The sequence below is a fragment of the Petromyzon marinus genome, chromosome 4, assembly GCF_048934315.1.
Source record: "Petromyzon marinus isolate PM22_M1 ecotype Great Lakes invasive population chromosome 4, UKy_Petmar_22M1.pri1.0, whole genome shotgun sequence".
In the NCBI taxonomy this organism is placed as follows: Eukaryota; Metazoa; Chordata; class Hyperoartia; order Petromyzontiformes; family Petromyzontidae; genus Petromyzon; species Petromyzon marinus.
The window spans coordinates 10,690,613-10,710,450 of NC_133670.1; the positions used below are offsets into that span (position 1 = coordinate 10,690,613).

The following is a 19,838-nucleotide window of genomic DNA, read 5'->3' on the forward strand; positions in this document are numbered from 1 at the left end:
AGCGGCGGCCTTCATCGATTTTCTCCTCGCTACGAACATCCACGTGCCCCCCCCCCCCCCACCACGGTCTGTTACAGGCTACACGTGGGTGGTGGTGATTATCTTTGTCTTTGTGTGCAACGTGGGGTGTTTTCTTCATACAAGTTCCTCTTTACACAACTCGTGCTGTTTGCTGGCTGGCTGGTAGTAGTAGTATTGGTGGTGGTAGTAGTGGTGGTAGTTGTAGTTGCTGGTGGCGGCGGTGGTGAAAAGTTTCGGTCGGGGAATTTCCCCGTTGCTATTCTGGGCGGCGGCGGCGGTGGCGGCACCACCCCAACCCACCCACAGCCACGCACGGCCGGGAATACCCCGGGCCGGAGGAGGAGGAGGCGTGGGGGGGTGGGGAGGCCTCACGCCGCTTCCACTCGCGTCTCCAGCTCCCTACACGACTCACAGCAGCAGCAGCAGCTACGACGACGACGACTGATCTAGCGTCAGCTGAGCCCCCCACAGTAGAAGAGGGGGGTGGTGGTGGTGGTGGACGACGACACCGCCGAGAGGTGACCGCCGGTGCGGGCGACTCCGCCGTGAGCGCCGTCCCCGCCGTCCGTGCGTCTGCGACCGGACGCAGGGGCCCAGCAGGGAGGCGACGCAGAGGGCCCAGCAGGGAGGCGACGTAGAGGGCCCAGCAGGGAGGCGACGCAGAGGGCCCGGCAGGGAGGCGACGCAGAGGGCCCAGCAAGGAGGCGACGTAGAGGGCCCAGCAGGGAGGCGACGCAGAGGGCCCAGCAGGGAGGCGACGCAGAGGGCCCGGCAGGGAGGCGACGCAGAGGGCCCAGCAGGGAGGCGACGCAGAGGGCCCAGCAGTGAGGCGACGCAGAGGGCCCAGCAGGGAGGCGACGCAGAGGGCCCAGCAAGGAGGCGACGTAGAGGGCCCAGCAGGGAGGCGACGCAGAGGGCCCAGCAAGGAGGCGACGTAGAGGGCCCGGCAGGGAGGCGACGCAGAGGGCCCAGCAGGGAGGCGACGTAGAGGGCCCGGCAGGGAGGCGACGTAGAGGGCCCAGCAGGGAGGCGACGCAGAGGCCCAGCAGAGAGGCGACGCAGAGGGCCCAGCAGAGAGGCGACGCAGAGGGCCCAGCAGAGAGGCGACGCAGAGGGCCCAGCAGAGAGGCGACGCAGAGGGCCCAGCAGGGAGGCGACGCAGAGGGCCCGGCAGGGAGGCGACGCAGAGGGCCCGGCAGGGAGGCGACGCAGAGGGCCCGACAGGGAGGCGACGCAGAGGCCACGGCGGGCCCGGGTTCAAACGACCGTCGGTCAATCAATCCAGCAAGCCAGGACGATACGTGAGAGCTCGCAAACGAACTGCGTTCGGTTGTTTGTGGGGTGGGTGGGTTGGGTGTTTTTTTTATTGTGTCGGTGTGTGATTGTCAGTGAGGAGGTGTGGGTGGGTGGGTTGTTTATTTTAATTGTTTGGTGGCTAGGGAAGTGAGGGGCCACACGTGTGGAGTGGTGGTGGTGGTGGCGGCGCTGTTGTAGGCCCACCGGTACTGGGGCCTCCTCCTCTTGGTGGACTCGGGCTGCGGGTTGTGTGATCATTGATCACCGGGGAGACAAAGGCGGCCGGGCGTGGTTCCGGCCCTCATAGGTGCTCGCTTGACTCGCCTGACAGACAGCACTTGCGCCTACAGTCTGCTCAAGGTTATACGATGGGGGAATCTTCGTGTGTTTGGCAGGCCCGGGGCAAGTACATTACTCGTGTGAATACGGCATAGCACTGGAGTGTCGACTTTAAAGTTCTGACTGTATTTCTACAATGAACACGGCACCTTTTGGTTAACCAGTGAACCGAATACCGTATTGGGATATTATTGGGATTCGCCCTCCGTGTCTTCTCTCTCTCATTGTCTCTCTGTCTCTCGCTATCTCATAATCGTCTTTCCAGCAATCGCTTTGTCTCTCATTATCTCGCCCCACTGCGATGTTGGTCATGTTGTGTGTGTGGGGGGGGGGAGTGATGCTTTCCCCGGACATGATAAACGCAAGTTAAGAGAGATAAGTTGTGTTCAGGAAAGTAAGTGAGCTTAAGCAGGGACACGTCGCCACTAATTATGGAATGACCGCCAAAGGCAGGAAGTATGCCCGGGGGGGGTAACAATGTTCGCAGCAGAGATGGGGCGATGTTATCAGCTCCTGTGCAAGCACTCTATGGACTTGCTTTTTTTGTAAAGCCGTAAGATATGTACAGTATGCTGAACGTCTTTCGCACCGTACGTAGCCAACCGTGCTCTTCGGATGTACGGGACAAGGACAGCAAACGGAAGACGTAGTGATTCGTGATTGATTGGCGATGGACTTCATCCTGCAGCGTTTTAGATCATGACTTCCGATGGCTTGTTTGAATGGCTGTGTTTTTTATGCGAGCTCCGTGATGTCGCTAAGATGCTGTCGAGGATTTTAAGTAGGCTGAGAGAACTTTTTCAATACGCCTGCAGGTGGACTGCGCAATGACGGAGTTCAACAGTGAGGCGTACATTGGAGTGACAACGGATATGGAATCCCGGCCACGACATAGGTCTGGCGAGAATGACTGTGGTCCACAGGAACATTCAGAAGCGGAAATGTTCACTCAGCAGGCAGGTGCAGCTTCTCACCTGGTCCAGGGAAAGCCCTTTGGAGATGTTGTGGTAAGGCATCAGAACCTTGTGTGAGAAATCTATACACAACAGCTGATTGTGATTTAAAACATGCACTGTGGTAGAGAGAGGAGGCAATGTTTTTTTAATTTGTTTGTCTCCCCCCCCCCCCCAACAAATGTATACCAATTGTGCAATGGGCTTCATGCCGTGAGACAGTCCACGAATATCACAGGGCAGCGTGCACCATGTGTGAACGAACAGTCCTTAAAGACTGCATGGTATTTCAACCAACATTTGTAATTCTTACAGCTAGAATGTATCCAAATCAAGTGCAAAAACAATGCTTATTATGATGACTATTTCTTGCAGTTATTGGTGTGATCAACTAACCAGTTTAATCACAGACAGCTGGCAAGATTTGAACTGGCTTATTGCTCTGACCTCTTGAGCCATGCATGTGCTTCCTCAAAATGCAGTGATGATTAAACTGGAAATTGTTTTGATTTAAAGCTTTCGTGACTGCAGTAATTCATATTCTTAGCTCTTTCGGTTTCCCTTCAACGTGACTTTACCGAAAGAGCTAAGAATATGGAAATTGTTTCTCTATGATTGTTTTCATTTTAGTTCTTGAACTTTTCTGAAAGTACACTTACTGGGAAAATACGTGGTTTGTCTTATACAGTATATACATTTAAACAGAACCTGCTTAAATTATGGTTAGCTTGTGTGCAGTCTTGGAGCGCAACTTAAATACAAGACTGCCAGCAACATGTGACAATCGTATCTTTGTGGAATAGAATCACTGCAACCACAAAGAAAGCATGGACAAGGTGGTGAACGATGTCAATCTCAACAAGGCATACCAGGCATACAGCGTGGCCTGCAGAGAGAGAGATTGCTACAAGGAACAACTAGAGAAAACGGTAGGTATTTTCGAATGTGCACCAATTATGGTTTGCTTTGTTTTTCATTCAATGATCAAAAGACAAGTTTGTTAAGATACTGAATGTAAAAAAAGCAGCACCTTAGTCTCTTACATGATATCACCTGCAGAAAAATGATTTTCATTTGTACAAGCAAGAGGCTGGGAGGCTACAGGCACAGCTGAATGCCAAACAGGAGTTCGGTAAACAATTGAAGCATCGTGCTGAAGAGGGTAAGAACACAGGTATGTATGCATGAGTAAAATGATGTGATATTTGTCATATCAGCTTGATGTTTTGGTGTTCGTTAAATTAGTTTTAAAATAATAAGTCAACTTGGCTATGCTATTCTTGTGTATGTCAGCAATGTGTTCAGGTTCTAAATGCCAATGTTAAGGTAGCTTTGCTCTTCCTCTGTCGAAGGAGTGCAGACTACAGTGGTTTAGTTTAACACGTAGGCATTCGCGACCAATAATATCCATAATAAAGGTTTTTTTTGTTAGATCGCGTAAATATAAATGTGTTGTTAAACCCGCCACCACCCGACACCGCCATTAACCCTCCTCTGGTCTTTGCACTTGATAGGCCCGCAGTGATGACATCACCTTTCTACTTCCTCTATTTAAGACTGAAACAGGAATACTTCTTCACAATTATGGCTATCACTTGATGAAGCTGGTTGTAATCACCAGCCAAACGTCATACTGGATTTGTAAATGTTGTGGGCTTACTCTCCAACACACCAGTGTGCTGAAGCAGTAACTAATTGGCACGTTTTGTTTACGTGACAAACCCTACTAATTGGCTGTGTCGGGTGGTGGCGGGTCTAACTACACGTTCACGTGATCTCACCCAAAGAAAAAAAACCTTTATTACAGTGGTTGTAAAATACAAAATGAGCTTCACCAACTTGTACTGAGCGGTGTGGTAGGGTATGGTCAGATTAACCCAGGACTGGTAGATTAGCAAAGGCTTGCAAAAAAACGGTTTATAAAAATTACTCTTTGGTTCTATTGGGTAAAGTCACGTAGGTGAAAATAAGATAACAAAAAATCACGACGTTTCGGCCACAACACAAGCGGCCTTCATCAGGTGAAGGGACGAGCCTGTCTGGAGTATGGATCCTAGCAGTCACGAAAGCTTCAAATCTAGAATTATAAAAAAATATTTGCTTGGGCATTGAATTGAATGTAGTGAATGAGCAACAAGTGTAAAATGAGTGGGCAGCCTGTTATGTGACACTTGACTGCACACGTGGACTGCTTGTGATGTTTAAAAAATATATAGTTACTGTGCAGCCTGTATGACTATACACATACAAATTAAATGTTTGTATTGGAAGTGTTTATGTTAAAATCTTCATGTGTTGACAGTATTGTTACGTTATAGAATAAATGATTAATGCTACGTCATGTTTCTTTTTTCAATGGTATATTTTAACACGATGGAACATTCCTGCAAGTCCATTATGCTGAGGACAGGCCATATGAGCAGGTAATGTACATAACACAGCTGCCTATAATAATATACTCGTTCTGTCATGTCCTTGAACATGCATTTTAATATTTTGTATAAACTGAAACATGGTGTTATGATGTATACTTTTATGGGGGCTTTCATTTGATACAACATATTACATTTACATGAATTTGAATGTTGTTTAATCAGGGGAAACATTGTAATGTACACATATATGCATTTTCAAACACAACATGTTCACAACTCTGTACAACCATTAGGAAAATAATGAGGAAAGAAATTAGACGACACAAAACTAAAATGTCTTAATGGTGGGATCATGAAATCAGAAAAAAATTAATTGATTGGTAAATTGAAAATAGTATTGAAGATTATTCGAGAGGAAGATGGAAGTATATAATGCATATTACAGACAAAAACGGAGGAATGTAATGCAGATGATTATAGCATAAAATATGATATACCCAGCAAACAACGTGTTTGGTGAGGAGGATGTTCCAAATGTCCCATCTGAAGAGGTAACCACTTCCCTCTCTAGTATGAAGATGCAAAATCTCCAAAGCCAGATGGGGATAAAATAAGAGGGACCAGACATTTTTTACTAAATATTTGTAAAAAAAATTAGATACCTCAATCTTGGAATGGTGCCAAAATCATTATTTAATTCCAAAATGGAGACAAAACATACATGAAGAATTACAGATCCACGTGCTTCTTATCACGCAGAAAGTGTTCCAGTTTGTAATTCTGGATAATAGTTAACATGGCCAAACTCACAGTCGTGATCTCTCTTTAAAGGCACTCTTAATATTTTGTGCAGGTGTATAATGTCGCATCTACAGAAGTCTCCCAAAGAAAGACTCGGCCAGTACACGAGAGGTTTAGGACGAAATGTTCTTCTCCAGGTGAACGGTACGTGGTTCAATTGAATAACATCTATATATCCAACTGCGTATAATCCACAATACAAGTTAATGCCTTTTTAACTCCAAATAATTAACAAATGTAATGAAAATCTATGAAAAAATTTATGTTTTTCCCATAGTTACTGTATATTATATACTTGAACTCAGGTTAATTTCCCGTGTACAAATTGATGATGGGTGTAGGAGTGAGCTGGAGGTTGCCTACCAGGATCTGCAGGAGGAATTTAAAAAGCTGCACATGGTGGTACGGAAACAGTCCAACCTGCTCAGGGCATTTCTGAGGCCAAAATCTCCATTTACTTGTAAGTGTTGCCTCAATGACATGCACTCACCTTTTAAAACCTAAACACATTAATACAGTTGGACATTTATTATATACGTATATAATCACTTGTTTTTTTATATATATTCAGTAAAGCATTTCATATTTTGCCTACTTTGTCACAGACCCTGAATCTATACCTATCCAGTGCACGGACATGGAAGACTCCATCCAGGTCACTGCCCATACAAGGCTACCCCGCCAAATGGCTGAAGGCCTGGCAGCTGTTGATAATTCACAGGATGTTACGGATCACCATAAACAAACACTTGCATCATTTGGAAGCAGAAAAGGTACTTCGCCCAACAGAAGTCACGTACAAGTGCCAACTGAATCTAACATGGAATGCAGAACCCCTCTGGCTGTGCTTGCTGCAGTACCACAAGCTGATGACAGCTTGCTAATGACTGTGGAGTCTCTGTCAACACTTGGACTCAAACGTCCTCCTGCTGACATGGAGTACCTAGAGAACCTCATCAGCGAGGATGATGATCTGACCGGCCGCCGGGGGGAAGGACGTGCTCATGAGGTGGGCAACTTTGCCTCAGGGGAACACCACTTAATCACGTCCATGGAACCTCCGCCTGATTCTCCTGCAGCAGCAGGGGTAGTGCCAGGTGTAGGACACAATTTGGGTGTGACTCCTATGAATGCTTTTCCAGGCTGCAATGTCCCAAAAGATGACGATAATCTGCGTAAGGTATAACAACACACATTTTGCAATTGATTCGTACAGAAATAGGATAATCTAGTAATAACAATTATACAGGACTTTGGCATATTGTTTAGACCACAGTTTCATGTCCTTGGATGTCCTCTTTATTGCTATTTATATTGACAGATATTAGCATATGGTTAATTACAACACTTGATGAAAACATTCAATTATCACAATAAGAAATGCCTATTCAGATTTCAAAATAATGTTTTTATACAACTGCTGTTACATGATAGTATGTCTGGGAGGAGATGCTTTAAAGTGTGTCTTTCTTTCTGCACAGGTTCTACATTGTAATGAGCTGGAAGAGATGTGTCTGAATTCCCAATCAAGTGACGGGTCACAGTTTTTCTTCCCTTCCCAACAGCTCATGGGCAGCGATTTTTTATACATGCCTTCTGATGATAATCTGAGATGATGCAGCTTTTAAAGCTACTCTCAGACATAAAAACCAGAAATAACATTGTAAGTTGAAATAATTGCTTCAAAACAAGAATCGTTATATAAAGTGCCTTTTAACCAAGCCTCAAAATTTTGTTATTGTTTCAAAGAGAGTTTTTTTTTTTAAGTTTACTCTGCCATCACCATCCTTGCTCCATCGAAACACGATTTCCAAGATGCCAGTACAGGAGAACCAAACGGGGCGAATGCATGTGAAGAAGAAGAAGCAGCTTGATTGACAGCAAGATGCCAGAGTGCATTATTCGGGCATATGCATTTTATGTATAGCCTAAAGTAATTGATGCAGGTTAAATCTGTTTACAACCATTACTGCCAAGATCATTGATTATCTTTAAAAATTGTATACGCTGCAAGAAACATGTTTATTGTATATGTAGGCCACATTCTTAAAATTGTGATATAATCAAGATGTCATCGTGGCCAATGCCTATGTATGCCACCACACCTCACCAACTCTTTCTACCCTCCGCCATAAATGATAAACTTATTTCCATGCCTCTTAGCATCTTAGCTCTCTGATCCATATAGTAATAATGCAGATAGCATTTCTGCCTCAAATGTCCCTTTACACTCAGACTAATCTAAACAATGCCAGCACAGCCCATTATTTAAATATACTTCTAAATGTCTCCTTGGTTCTTTCGGTAAAGTCACGTAGAATGAGAATAAAACAAAACAAAATAAGACAATAAAATTCTCACGACGTTTCGGCCCGACAGTTCTGTTCCTTCACCTGAAGAAGGCTACTTGTGTTGTGGCCGAAACGTCGTGATAATTTTATTGTCTTATTTAGTTTTATTGTTTTATTCTCATTCTATGTGACTTTACCGAAAGAACCAAGAAGATGAATCCTTGCAGTCACGAAAGCTTTAAATCGAAATATACTTCTAAATGGTCGGTGTTTGAAATGAGACAATCTCCCAGTCTACCTGTGTGTGACATTGGACAGATCTGATATTTCACAACCACCTGAAGAAGGCAGCCAAAACCGGAATGATGAACAACCTCAGGAAACTAGTCGGCTCAACCTGGGGTACAGGCACATAGACGATTCGCACAACTGTTATCACCCTTTGCTAGTCAACTGCCAAGTATTGGACACAAACTTGGTTGACATCCAACTGCATTCAATCGTGTGCACTCCCAGGGATGCTAAGACCCAGCCCACTAACCTTGGTAACCAACCTTGGTAACTAAGGTTAGTGCTGAGCAGTATCACTTCCCATTACAATTGTCATTACAATTTTCATGAGGCAAAGGCCAAGATTTGTGAAAATACTGTACAAGTCTCACAATACACCTGGACATAGTCGACCCTCCATGAGCCCGCTTGTCATTGCTCGCCCGTAAGGTCCAACATGCCACATCGAGACTCGGCGGTGGAATCAATTGCCAACTCCACTGTATTCCTGGCTTCGAACTGGCATGTTGATTATGGGCTCTTTTCAACAGGTTCTGTACCACCAAGTTGTGTGTGCAACCAATCTGACAACCCACTCTGGATGTGGTCAGCGTCAGACTGACGAGTACGTCCAGTACGTCCTTACTCGACGTAACAGTGGTCTCGGCCCTCCACACTGCTGATGAAGCAGGTATCGCCTGGCTTCAGCATAATGAGCGTATGATAATAAATACTCGTCCAAAGTGGTTTTCATATTCATCAAAAAAACCTGGCCTACTAAAGCAATATGCCTAAGTTGCATTATGGATATAACTGCCGAAATAGTCATCTCCCAGTCTTCTGCTAACATAACTTGTGAACCTACCACAGGAGCCTCATTTCTTGCTACCGCCATTAATTGTCTCAGGAAAGTTTATCTTCAGACCCCAATGTCCAGCCTCTGGCTAATGTCATCAACAGCCGTATGACTTCAGCCAACAAACCTGCTTCATCTGCATACAAAAAGCCCCGTACATGCATCTTCGTACTTTTATTTACTCCTGGGTTTTCTCCTGTGCTGAGTCCATGGATGATCATGAATACATACTAAAGCACAACGTTAAATGAAGTGCTAAACAGAATACAACCCTGACATACCTGCCCCGATATGAAATCATGATGTCTATACTTTGTCTACACAGGCCTGAGTCCCATCATGCACGTTTTAAAATCATCTAACTTATGCACACCTCTCGCTTCACAAAATCATCGGCTTGTTTAAGGTCTACAAGAAAATCGAAAATTCCCCCCATACTCCCAATTCTTTATCAGCTGTTTTACCTTAAAGAACTGAGCATAACATGCTCTGATTTAAATCCACACTGATTTTCCCTTAAGGATTATTCTGGTTCTTTATCTAATTTGGCAACATTCTGGTAAATGCCATAATTGGAATGCTCAATATACTTATTCCTTAGAGTTACTGTACTCCTTCATATCCCCCTTTGCAGTGCTATGATTATTGCCTTTTTCCTGTCCTGTGGCAGCTGTTTCCTATTCCAGGAAGCTTTGATTATCTTGTGCAACTTCAACATGCTTTCACCCCCTTTCAGCATTTATGGAGTAATACCAAATTCCTGCTGTCTTTCCTTTTTTCATCTGCTTCACTGTTTTTGCCTGACATGACATTTCTAAACGAGAGAAGTGAATGTTTAGTAAACATAAGGGCTTCTATTGTAACTTATGTGCCTAAAGCAGACCAGAGTCACGTCTCCTTTTTGGACCAAATGATAATGCGTTTCTGTATACAGTTGACAAAACTACACAATGCTGTAATATTAAATCAAGATAACGTGACGATTAGCATGCTTGGCTATGTACGGTGCAATAGAAGTTCATACACATTTATACACAAGTATAGTTTTGGAATATTTTGTACTTTGCCAATAACGTTTGTCGATAGTTTTATTATATGTGAGATATACATGAGTGTGTGTACATGTGTGGAATGTTAAAAATCTCAGGTCCGAGTTGAAATATTGACCAAATATTTTTGTGAAACTAGTGATTTTTGGGTAGGTTTTGCATGTACAGCAGAACTCTATTAATCCGTCTTGATATGGGGACCATATCACTTAACCTGTAATGCGTGGGACACTGCAGAGGTTACTCCCATAATCTAACATTTTTTTTGCGTCGACTACTGCCGTCGATTACAGGAGGAATTGGCCGCTGTTAATCCACGTGACTTATAAGGAAACGGGTCGCTTGACTCGCAGCACCATCAATTCGGGATATATTTCTAGATTATGAGGTTACGATTGTTCTCAAAACCCAAATGAAGCAAATCTGCTATATGGGTCAAGCGTATTTTCTCTCTCGTATTTTTTAGGCTTCGATGTTCCGTAAAAATCAGATGTCAACAGTTTTTCTATACTAACAGCTTGTCTGTGCTGATGCAAAACCCAAAAATATTTTGCAAAAAAAAATATTTCGCCTACATTTCTATCTGCAATTCTGCGTTTATTTTTGCAGCACCTTTTTGTCTAATTGCAGTTCTCGCGTGTTTCTATCTGCAGTAATGCAGCTCTGCGTTTCTGCAACTAAGCTTTTCAAACACTGAAGTGTGCACTTCATTTATTTCGCAATGCAGTGATTTGCGGATTCTGCAGCTTATGATTATGGGAGGAGTCACGAACTGCGGGTAATCCGCAAAATACTGATACACGGATTATCAAAGTGCTGTATAGTACTATATTACATTTTTACAAAGAGCAAAGTTTAATGAGCATCCTTTGTAAATAAAATACTTCGTCACCATGTGACATGAAGTTTAAATGAACCCTATTTAGGAAAAAACAGACTACATATCAGCTAATGTGTATTTGGTTGCAGTGCAAGAAACGTAAGAAGTTAATTATGGAGAAAACTCCAAACACTTAACTGCCCCATCTTAACCTTTTATTGTAAGTGTATTACAGTAATTGTGTTTGTGACTCATTTATCCTTATTCTTGCTTCTTTCGGTAAAGTCACGTAGAAGTAAGAAAATGTTCTTGCTGTGGTTTTCACACCTGATGATGATTGCTTGTGTTGCAGTCGAAACGTCGTGATAATTTTATTGTTTTATATTTTTATTATTTTATTGTTTCCTTTCTACCTGACTTTACCGAAAGAACCAAGAATATGAATCCCTGCAGTCACGAAAGCTTTAAATCAAAATTCATTTATCCTTGTTATAATTTCGCCTTAATAAAATATATATTGCTTTGACAGTGCTTTTGCTTGTATGACGTTTGTTAAAATGGTCTTAACATTCATGTTTGTTGACTTAAATGTAAATCAATGTACTGTATGTCAAGTAAAGTTAAATAAAGGACACATTTACACTTTGAAAGTGGCATCAATTGAAAATTAATTATAATACAACCATAACAATATTTTACAATTTGTGCAATTCACAGGACACATCTTGAGAAATTGAGCCTCATAATCTGATGTCATAAAGGCAGAGACATAACCAGGCACGAGCCCGCGATAGAAAACCACCACAATTCTCCTTTTGCAGGAAACCCTGGGTCAAAAACTTAATATACGGTCATCCTAGACCTAATGCAAATGCAAGTTCTATCACAAATAAATGAACAGGTGACAATGGTATTTACTTTCTCGGCACCAACTTTCACAGTTCAGTCCAGATCTGTTGGCTCGTCCAGAGGATTTTGTGTGGTTAAGGATGTCCATGTTGGAACAAGTGGCATTTGAACAACAATCTTGCGCCTGGAAATAGAGCATTCAGGAAGATGGGAATCATGTTCACATGTATTTTTATTTTGTTCCTCCACGTTCGTAATTTTATTCAATGCTGAACTTGTGCGAAGAACTTCTAGACTTTCTTCAAGAGCCTGATCAGCACTTCTATCCCAATGACCCAGCCTTGGTTGAGATCTCACTTCAATCAAACTATTATTATTATTTGATGACTTAGCATTACATTCATCCGTTTGTTTTCTCCAACAGAACTTACACCCAGAGTGACCCCATGCCTTCGAACGTAATTTTACATTGAAATTCAAGGCATTTGCACGTTCGTCCCGCGCACATTGTGGTGCGACGCTCGTCTGCCCGAGAGGCGGTAAAAACCCATTGGGACATTTCGCTCCCAACAGACCATTGCCGACACCTCTTGTGTCATCGGCGTCAACGCGAGCACGCCTCGGCTCTTTCGCCGCCGCCGCCGCCGCCGCCACGCCGCCGATGGCCGGAAATTCGCCAAGGATTTGGGGCATCCGTCCGCCACGCGTGCCCGCCGCTGCCACATTCTTGGCGAGCCGCGCGACACTTGGACGCGCGGTGTCGCTGTCGATCCGGAGGAGGACTCCTCCTCGTCCCGCCGTCGGAGGGGACGACTCGTCGACGCCTCGCAGCTCGCAGGCGCGCACGCCGAGCACCGCGGCGTTGCGTTGACGGAGGCGGCGCTGGTGCTGGTGCTGCTGGTGGTGGTGGTGGCGGAGGCACCCGGCCGCCCCTGCTGCGAACGCGCGGCGGTGGGCGGCGTCGCCCGCCGGTGGGAGACGCTCGCCAGGTGGCGGCAGCGGCTCGCCTCTTGCCGACGTCGGGCCCCCCGGGGCGAGGTGGCAGCGGCACGCGCGGTGGGGGGTGGTGGCCCCCCGCGGTTTGGGTGGAGCGGCCACGGCCGCGGTGGCCGCCGCAAACATCGCACGGCCACCACCGCCGCCACCGCCGCCGTTGTTGTTACCGCGGGTGGCCCGCGGTGCGGGTCGCCGCGGTGGCCGCTGCTGGTGGAGGAGGAAAGGGGAACGCATCTCGACGAAATGGTGGTGATGATGCTTCTCAGCTGCATCACCCTGCTGAGACCACCACCACGACGATGACGCCGCCGCATCCTCCTCCTCGTCGTCGTCGTCGTCCGCAACTCTCCACGCCATCGTGGGATTGATGCTGATCAATAAACCACAACGCAAACAAGCACGGGCATTTGATTACACGGGTGGTTCAGATGTATTGTGACCCCGCCGCCTCCCACCCCAATTAATTGACCCCTAACATTGCTTTCCCTTTTCATGTTAATTTATGTTTTAAATAAGCTTCACTTTTAAAATGTTAAGTTTTGGAGATTAAAAATTATACGTTTTGGAGAATAAACATGGAGGGGGGGGGTCACTAGACATCTGGACCACCAAGTACAATTGTCTGCACTGTTGCGAATCAATATTTCTAAAGTTTAGCATACATTTACAACTTGTTCTCATCTACATTCCACGGAAGTGTCATACATTCTATACGATAATCGTTTAATCCAAACGATTTGGCGATCGATGGTCCAGCATCGTAAAATATCGCAATACTGCGATGCTTAAGCTCTGGGCCCACAATGGGTCACACAGTTGATTTATCACTCGTGAATACACTCCCACGACTTGTGATCGAGGCGTAAACACTTACACGCACATGCAGTACGTACATAGTTAATTTTATGTAAGCATATAAAACAAATTCAGTTGGGGCCTAGTGCCCCAGGAGGGGTCGGTGCCTCCCTCTCCTAGTTTCTCTGCCCGAAATCGAGCGCTTCTCCAGGCAAGGGAATCGGGGGTGAGGCCGGAGTCACTACCACCATCATCCATTGATTATCTCCACTGCTGGATGAAGCACTATAAATTGTCGCCTGACACTGCCAAACATGCATCATATCGTGTTTAGTCATCGTACTCTAATCCACTGCTGCATGAACATCAAAACGCCTAATGCGCATGCATAATGCACGTTGCCCATCATCGAGCAAGAGCGCAGAAGGGTGGTCAAAGACATCGCATAAGGAACGAAACAATAAGATTTCTCCACAAATCTGGCTGTCTCCTGATGAAAGCTAGTTGTAATTACTGGCGAAACGTCGTACTATGTTTGTAAATGTCGTGGCTTGCCTCTCCAACACACCGGTGTTGCTGTACTAGTGACGAATTGGCCACGTTCTGTTAACGTGACAAACCTGCGTCGGGTGGCGGCGGGTTTTAACGACACATTTATATATTTACGCGATCTAACCCAAAAACCTCTAATGGATCAAAACTATGCATGTTAAGTTTGCCTGTCTTCTTCAATCCATGTTCCCCATCGATGTGTATCTCAGTTGTACACACAAGTTCACACACCTTGCAGTGTGATTTAGATACTGTCCAATGTTTTACCAAATAAATGAGACCTTTTTTTTGCCAGATTCCTTGCAAAAGGTTTATATTTGGCGTTTGAACATCTTAACACCTGTTTTATTGCAAGAAAGTTTAAAACCTTTACTTATTGCTGAGCCATGTCGGCAGGTACTCAGGAATTATTTGAACGTTGAGCCAACGTTGGCCGTACGGTTCAAATCATTTGCTAACGTCAGCCAATGTGTATTAGGTAATATGCATTCATTGGTTAACAAAATAAAACATTTTTTCTCAGCAGAAAGAGATGGTTAAAAGTGTTTCAGCATACCAAACCTGTCAACGCATACGGTTTACCCCGTATTCTTGTACAGGGAACTTGAGTTTTCAGGTCCATACGGCATGCAGCATTTTTAATATGGGGAAAATGTTTTGTATATTTGTTAGTTTCTCCATTGTGATGGGACTTTGTAGGATGAACGTTGAGATTTATAAGGGCACGGGTGAACAATAAGATCTGAATTGGTCTGTAATAAGGTCGGCACTGATAAGGGGTTGACAGGTATGGAATACATGGGTATGCATATCTATATAAATGTTCCTTCTTAAAGACACCAGCTAAGAATTGTGCAGCACACAATACATATCACGAAGGTCACATTTCAAAGTGGATTATTTTCCAGCATTAAATGTACATAACGTACAAAGTTTGGTGAAGAAACGTTTGTTGTGAAGCTGTGTCAAGTGACTTTTAGCGCATTCACAATCACGGAAATATCAAAATAGCATCACCAAACTTTGCCTTCTTCCGAATGAATGCACAATACGTACTATACAGAACACATGACAATGTCGGAATTAAGAGGAAACGTTCTACAAGCAATGTACAAGGTGTACTATTACTACAGGAAGATTTCAAATAAAGATCAACTGTTTTGAATTACCCAGAAAGACGTTCCTTACACGATTAACAAAATCGGTGTACCTCCAATTAGCACGGTTGGCTATGTACAGTGCGAAATAAGTTCAACACATTATAAGCACACATTTACCTTTAGTTCCCTGTGGGTGACCTGAATCAGGCGAACTTCGTAGTGCGTTGCACGAGTAACCCCGCACACGAAAAGCACACTCCTCCACTCAGCAGGGCAGAGAGAAAGAGTGGCAATGTCAAGTAGAGGAGCTGTCCATTGCCTAGTGACAGACGGTGTTCACAATACTGAGAAGAGGGCCTTTGTGTGAAGTGCACAGGACCAAAAGTGACACCGCTTTTTGCAAGATATGTCTACGGAAAGTTTTTGGACTTCTCTTTTTTGTTACAGAAACCTGCGTTTTAAATGCCCACGCGTCCCAAACGTTAATGTTAAAAAATATCTCTATAGGCGATCAGCTAGTTACACGAACACTGTCAGTAGTACATTGAATTTTCATTATTTTTTATGGGGAAAATGTTTGAGTAAACAGTTTTACATTTCCTAAAGTAATAACATAAATCAGCAGAATATCCCTCCACATATCTATCCCAGCATATCAACCGCATGACCTTATGAGAGTGCATCATTTCAGCAGCAAGTATTCAATACAAGAAAAATTGGACCAGTTTCGAGTCTCAGCAGCAATCAGCCTTGTGTTCAATATCTTTTGCACCGTACGTAGCCAAACGTGCTTAAACCATTGCAAGTGACCTAACGTGTTTACAAACGAGGACTCTGTTCGATGGGTCCAAGTTCGACAAAAAAACCGATACAATAACACAGTAACCAGTAGCATCATTGTGGAGAAAGTGGAAGACCAACGACTGTGAGCAATGATTGAAAGCCAACTCAATCTCCCTGCTTTATGGTTGCGCTTTGATAATCCTGTGGAAGACTTGAGCACACAAGCAACATGTCATTGCATGTTGGATGGCAATATCCTTGTGGACATGACCCTGAAGGTAATATGCCCTTTTAAAGGTCTGGCCTCCTTATTGAAGAACGTAGAGCATGACTTTTCAACTTCAAACACTGCAAGAGTAGAACACTTAAGATCCTTTAAGGCAGCTGCAACAGTAGACATTTGACCAAATGCCAATTGTGTTGAATTCTATGGCATGCATTTTTTGCCCAAAGCATCTGATGTTTAAAAATGTTTTCAGAGTTAGTTTTAAAATATTTGGTCAGGTATGTTGAGGAAGAGAAAATCCTCGATGACTAATAGCTTCAGTTCCCCATACGAGTTTCTCATCACTTTAATGCAGCCTATAAAATTATTAAATATCGACTATCACTTTACTCTGCAAAGCAAATCCTATATTCCAACATATGAATCATAACACTAATTGTGCCTGTTGACCATTGCTAATGCAGCATCACCAAATAATTTGTATAATTGTAAACACTAATTCAAAGCTATTAAGTAACTGTAACACTAAATTTTGATTTAAAGCTTTCGTGACTGCAGGGATTCATATTCTTGGTTCTTTTGTTTCCCTTCTACGTGACTTTACCGAAAGAACCAAGAATATAACTAACACGAGTCAATTGTATTTTATGATTAACCAGTTATTTTTTATTGGCACATTGCACACAAAGTTGAACAGAACCTTTGGACCAGCAGCAGTGAACTGCTTCCAAATACTTTCACTGAATGCTGCAGTTTGTGAAGCATCAAGGGACTGGCCGTATCAGCTTTCTTGGTGTGGCTGAACATTTTCTCAAACTCCATACTGCTAATCTTAAATTCATAAACGCCGGAGGGGTAAGAGGCAGAGCTGACCTCCAACCAGGATTTAAACTCGCCATATTTTTTGCCAAAATTGGCAGCATCTGTAAAAGGACATTTTACAAGTGTTAATTTATAACTCCAAATGAGTGATTTAAAAAAAATAATCTAGTAATAATGCAAATAAACAATGTAGTTAACATGACCTTTTTATTTGCAAGTTAAAGCAGAGGCAAAACTATGCAACTTCATACATGTCAATTGTTTCAATTCATATAACAGTAAAGTCAAATGTGAAATCCTCCAAGTTTCCACATGTTGGTCGAGGACTATCAGTTTTATAATTATCAAGCAAGGTGACACCCACACACGAAATTCAAAGCTAGTCAGTTGACTAATAGTACAGTAATGTATGAGCTACTGAAGTCATACCAAAGTTTTGGTACCTCACGATCGATATAAACATTGTACACGATATTTTGACATGGCTTAGATGTCAGAAAATGTACATCACATTTCCTGATAAGCTTGTATGGAGTTGATACAAAAATATAGCAGACTGCATTTTTATCTTATTTTTTTTCATGAGATAAACTCAGTTTCAAATCATCCTGCACATTGCATTATTTGGTCACATAGTGGTTTAGTTGATCCAATATGCTATATTCTTCAGAGCAGGTTCCAGTGCAATCTTTTTGCTTAAAAAGACTGCATGAAAGTAAATATGAATTGACGAAATGAAGAGAGTAGCACAACAGTGTTAATTCAATTAAGATGGTCACTGTACAACAAGGTGTAGAGGTGGGACAGTACGTAGTGTAATGTATAACTAAACTTTAACACACCTAGGCCTCCATGTATCATAGCAGGTCACAATTGCGTCTCAGCATCATCAAATAAACAGCAATATACAATATATAGAGGGGTTACGTTTTGCATCCTTAGTGCCTGCAGATCACACAAGCTTTTCCTCCTTGTGATGGGAAATTCAATAAGTGTTATACAAATAAAAAAATACAAATATTTTACAATTCTAATTTTACTCTATACGTTGTACGGAAATTTACAATGTGTACATAACCTGTGTTATGTACGTACCTAGTATCCAAGTAGCCAAAAAAAAGTAATATCATAAACAGGGCAATATTTGCATAGCATGCAGAGGAATCGCTATTGCACATCGAATGCAGTTAAGAACCCAGAAAAGCACAAATTTTAAATTTAACAAGGTATGCCTAAAAAAGTTTTAGACCCCATAAAGTGATCACTGTTCAGCAAAAACTAAAGGTTATACATGTGTAAAAAAGAAGTGCAAAGCCAAACGTAAAACTACAGTAGATTGAGACAGACCGATACAATTTGCGCAACACAAATCCAAGTGTAGCTTCTGCAACTATAAAATCGCATTGAAATCAATGTTTGTTACAATAACATTTAACCATATGTCTATGTGCAAATATAATTCATTCCATTGCAACCAGCACTTGTATTGCAAATTTGATGTTAAAATAGGGCTTCAATATAGCATGTATAATATTTTATGACAAACTGTTCACATTTCTTTCCTCACATGAATGACACATTGTCAACGAACATTACACATCTGGCTGTATGGCATTGCAAGACTTAAGCAATAAGTGCACACTGGCCAATGGAACACATACAGAACGAAACGACAGGTGAGCAGAACAAAGAAATAGGTTGACATGTTCAACAAGCAAATTATCTTAACGTCTATATTTTCATCCTAATATTTTTCGTTATTATTCCTATACTAGCATGAGAATGTTACTTTTTTCTTATAGCTATGCTGTTTATTTTCATGTAGTTAACCACGATTTTTCTGCGTAGAATTAAATAATATACTTTAGCACTTCCATGCATGCCTCATTTTTGTAAGCCATGAAAATAATACACACAATGCAATAACATTCTACGAAGCAGTTTTTTCACAGTTACTAAACAAACAATAACTGACACTGCTTTTAAAATTATATTCATGTTTAAAAAGATATTTTTTTATGATATCAGTAAATGAGGACAAGCCATTATGGCAACAGGATATTACATTCACTATTTTAACTATGTTGAGGGAATTCCACATTTCCATACATACCAAAGAGACACATCACTAATGAACCGCTGAGCTCTAAAGATACAGGTACCTCAATTTCCTGAATGACAACCAAACAAGTTCCTTAACCTATCACTACATGTCCTCAAACAGATAGCAATCACATCATAAAGTAAACTTTCAATTCCATTCACGATTACCTGAACTTTTGATTATCCAAAACCCCCAAGGTCAAAGTAGATTTTTGCTAATGCATCACTGTTTTATTTCTTAAATATTAAATAAAATTTCACTAAGTGCTGCAGATAAAGGCCGTGCCTGTCACAAGGGACAACCAAGCAGGTTTACACCATGCTGCCTCCCAATGACTGTGGTACCACTGGGCCCCCATCTTCTGCCAGCAGCATTGCAGCTACTGGGGCCTTGGCTCCATTCAGGCCGCCCAGCGATCGTGCGGGACCGCTGGCATCTGCAGATACGACCCAGGTAGTGGGACGCCACTGTTTTATCAAGTAAGGCGTCTTCACGCGTCTCTTGATCTTTTCACCGGACAGAGGCTTTTCTTCACCTGGG

General features: G+C 43.0%; 2 protein-coding genes across 3 annotated transcripts in view; one reads left to right on the plus strand and one right to left on the minus strand.

Annotated features, from left to right (window-relative positions):
* The first annotated feature begins 1,586 nt into the window (after positions 1–1,586).
* Positions 1,587–11,721, plus strand: TANK (TRAF family member associated NFKB activator). The gene is made up of 9 exons (XM_076056165.1): positions 1,587–1,677; positions 2,472–2,663; positions 3,413–3,538; positions 3,669–3,783; positions 5,001–5,032; positions 5,838–5,929; positions 6,127–6,245; positions 6,391–6,965; positions 7,267–11,721. The coding sequence occupies exons 2-9, from the start codon at positions 2,484–2,486 to the stop codon at positions 7,399–7,401; spliced, it is 1,374 nt and encodes a 457-aa protein (XP_075912280.1). The 5' UTR covers positions 1,587–1,677; positions 2,472–2,483; the 3' UTR covers positions 7,402–11,721.
* A 5,666-nt stretch (positions 11,722–17,387) lies between these two features.
* BMPR2 (bone morphogenetic protein receptor type 2) overlaps positions 17,388–19,838 on the minus strand; it is a 29,707-nt gene continuing 27,256 nt past the window's right edge. The window contains exon 13 of one of the 2 annotated variants that reach the window (XM_032946287.2): positions 17,388–19,833. In XM_032946287.2, coding sequence (XP_032802178.1) covers positions 19,610–19,833 — 224 coding nt within the window. In that variant the 3' untranslated portion in view covers positions 17,388–19,609. The remainder of the gene's footprint in view (positions 19,834–19,838) is intronic. The other variant, XM_032946288.2, reaches the window with a different exon arrangement.

What these genes read in the sequence shown, in the direction of transcription:
- TANK (XM_076056165.1), top strand. Translation starts at nt 2,484, where the DNA reads ATGACGGAGTTCAACAGTGAGGCGTACATTGGAGTGACAACGGATATG. An exon ending in AGGAACAACTAGAGAAAACG is followed by an intron (nt 3,539 to 3,668) that starts GTAGGTATTTTC and finishes TATCACCTGCAG; the next exon opens with AAAAATGATTTTCATTTGTA. An exon ending in GCCAAAATCTCCATTTACTT is followed by an intron (nt 6,246 to 6,390) that starts GTAAGTGTTGCC and finishes ACTTTGTCACAG; the next exon opens with ACCCTGAATCTATACCTATC.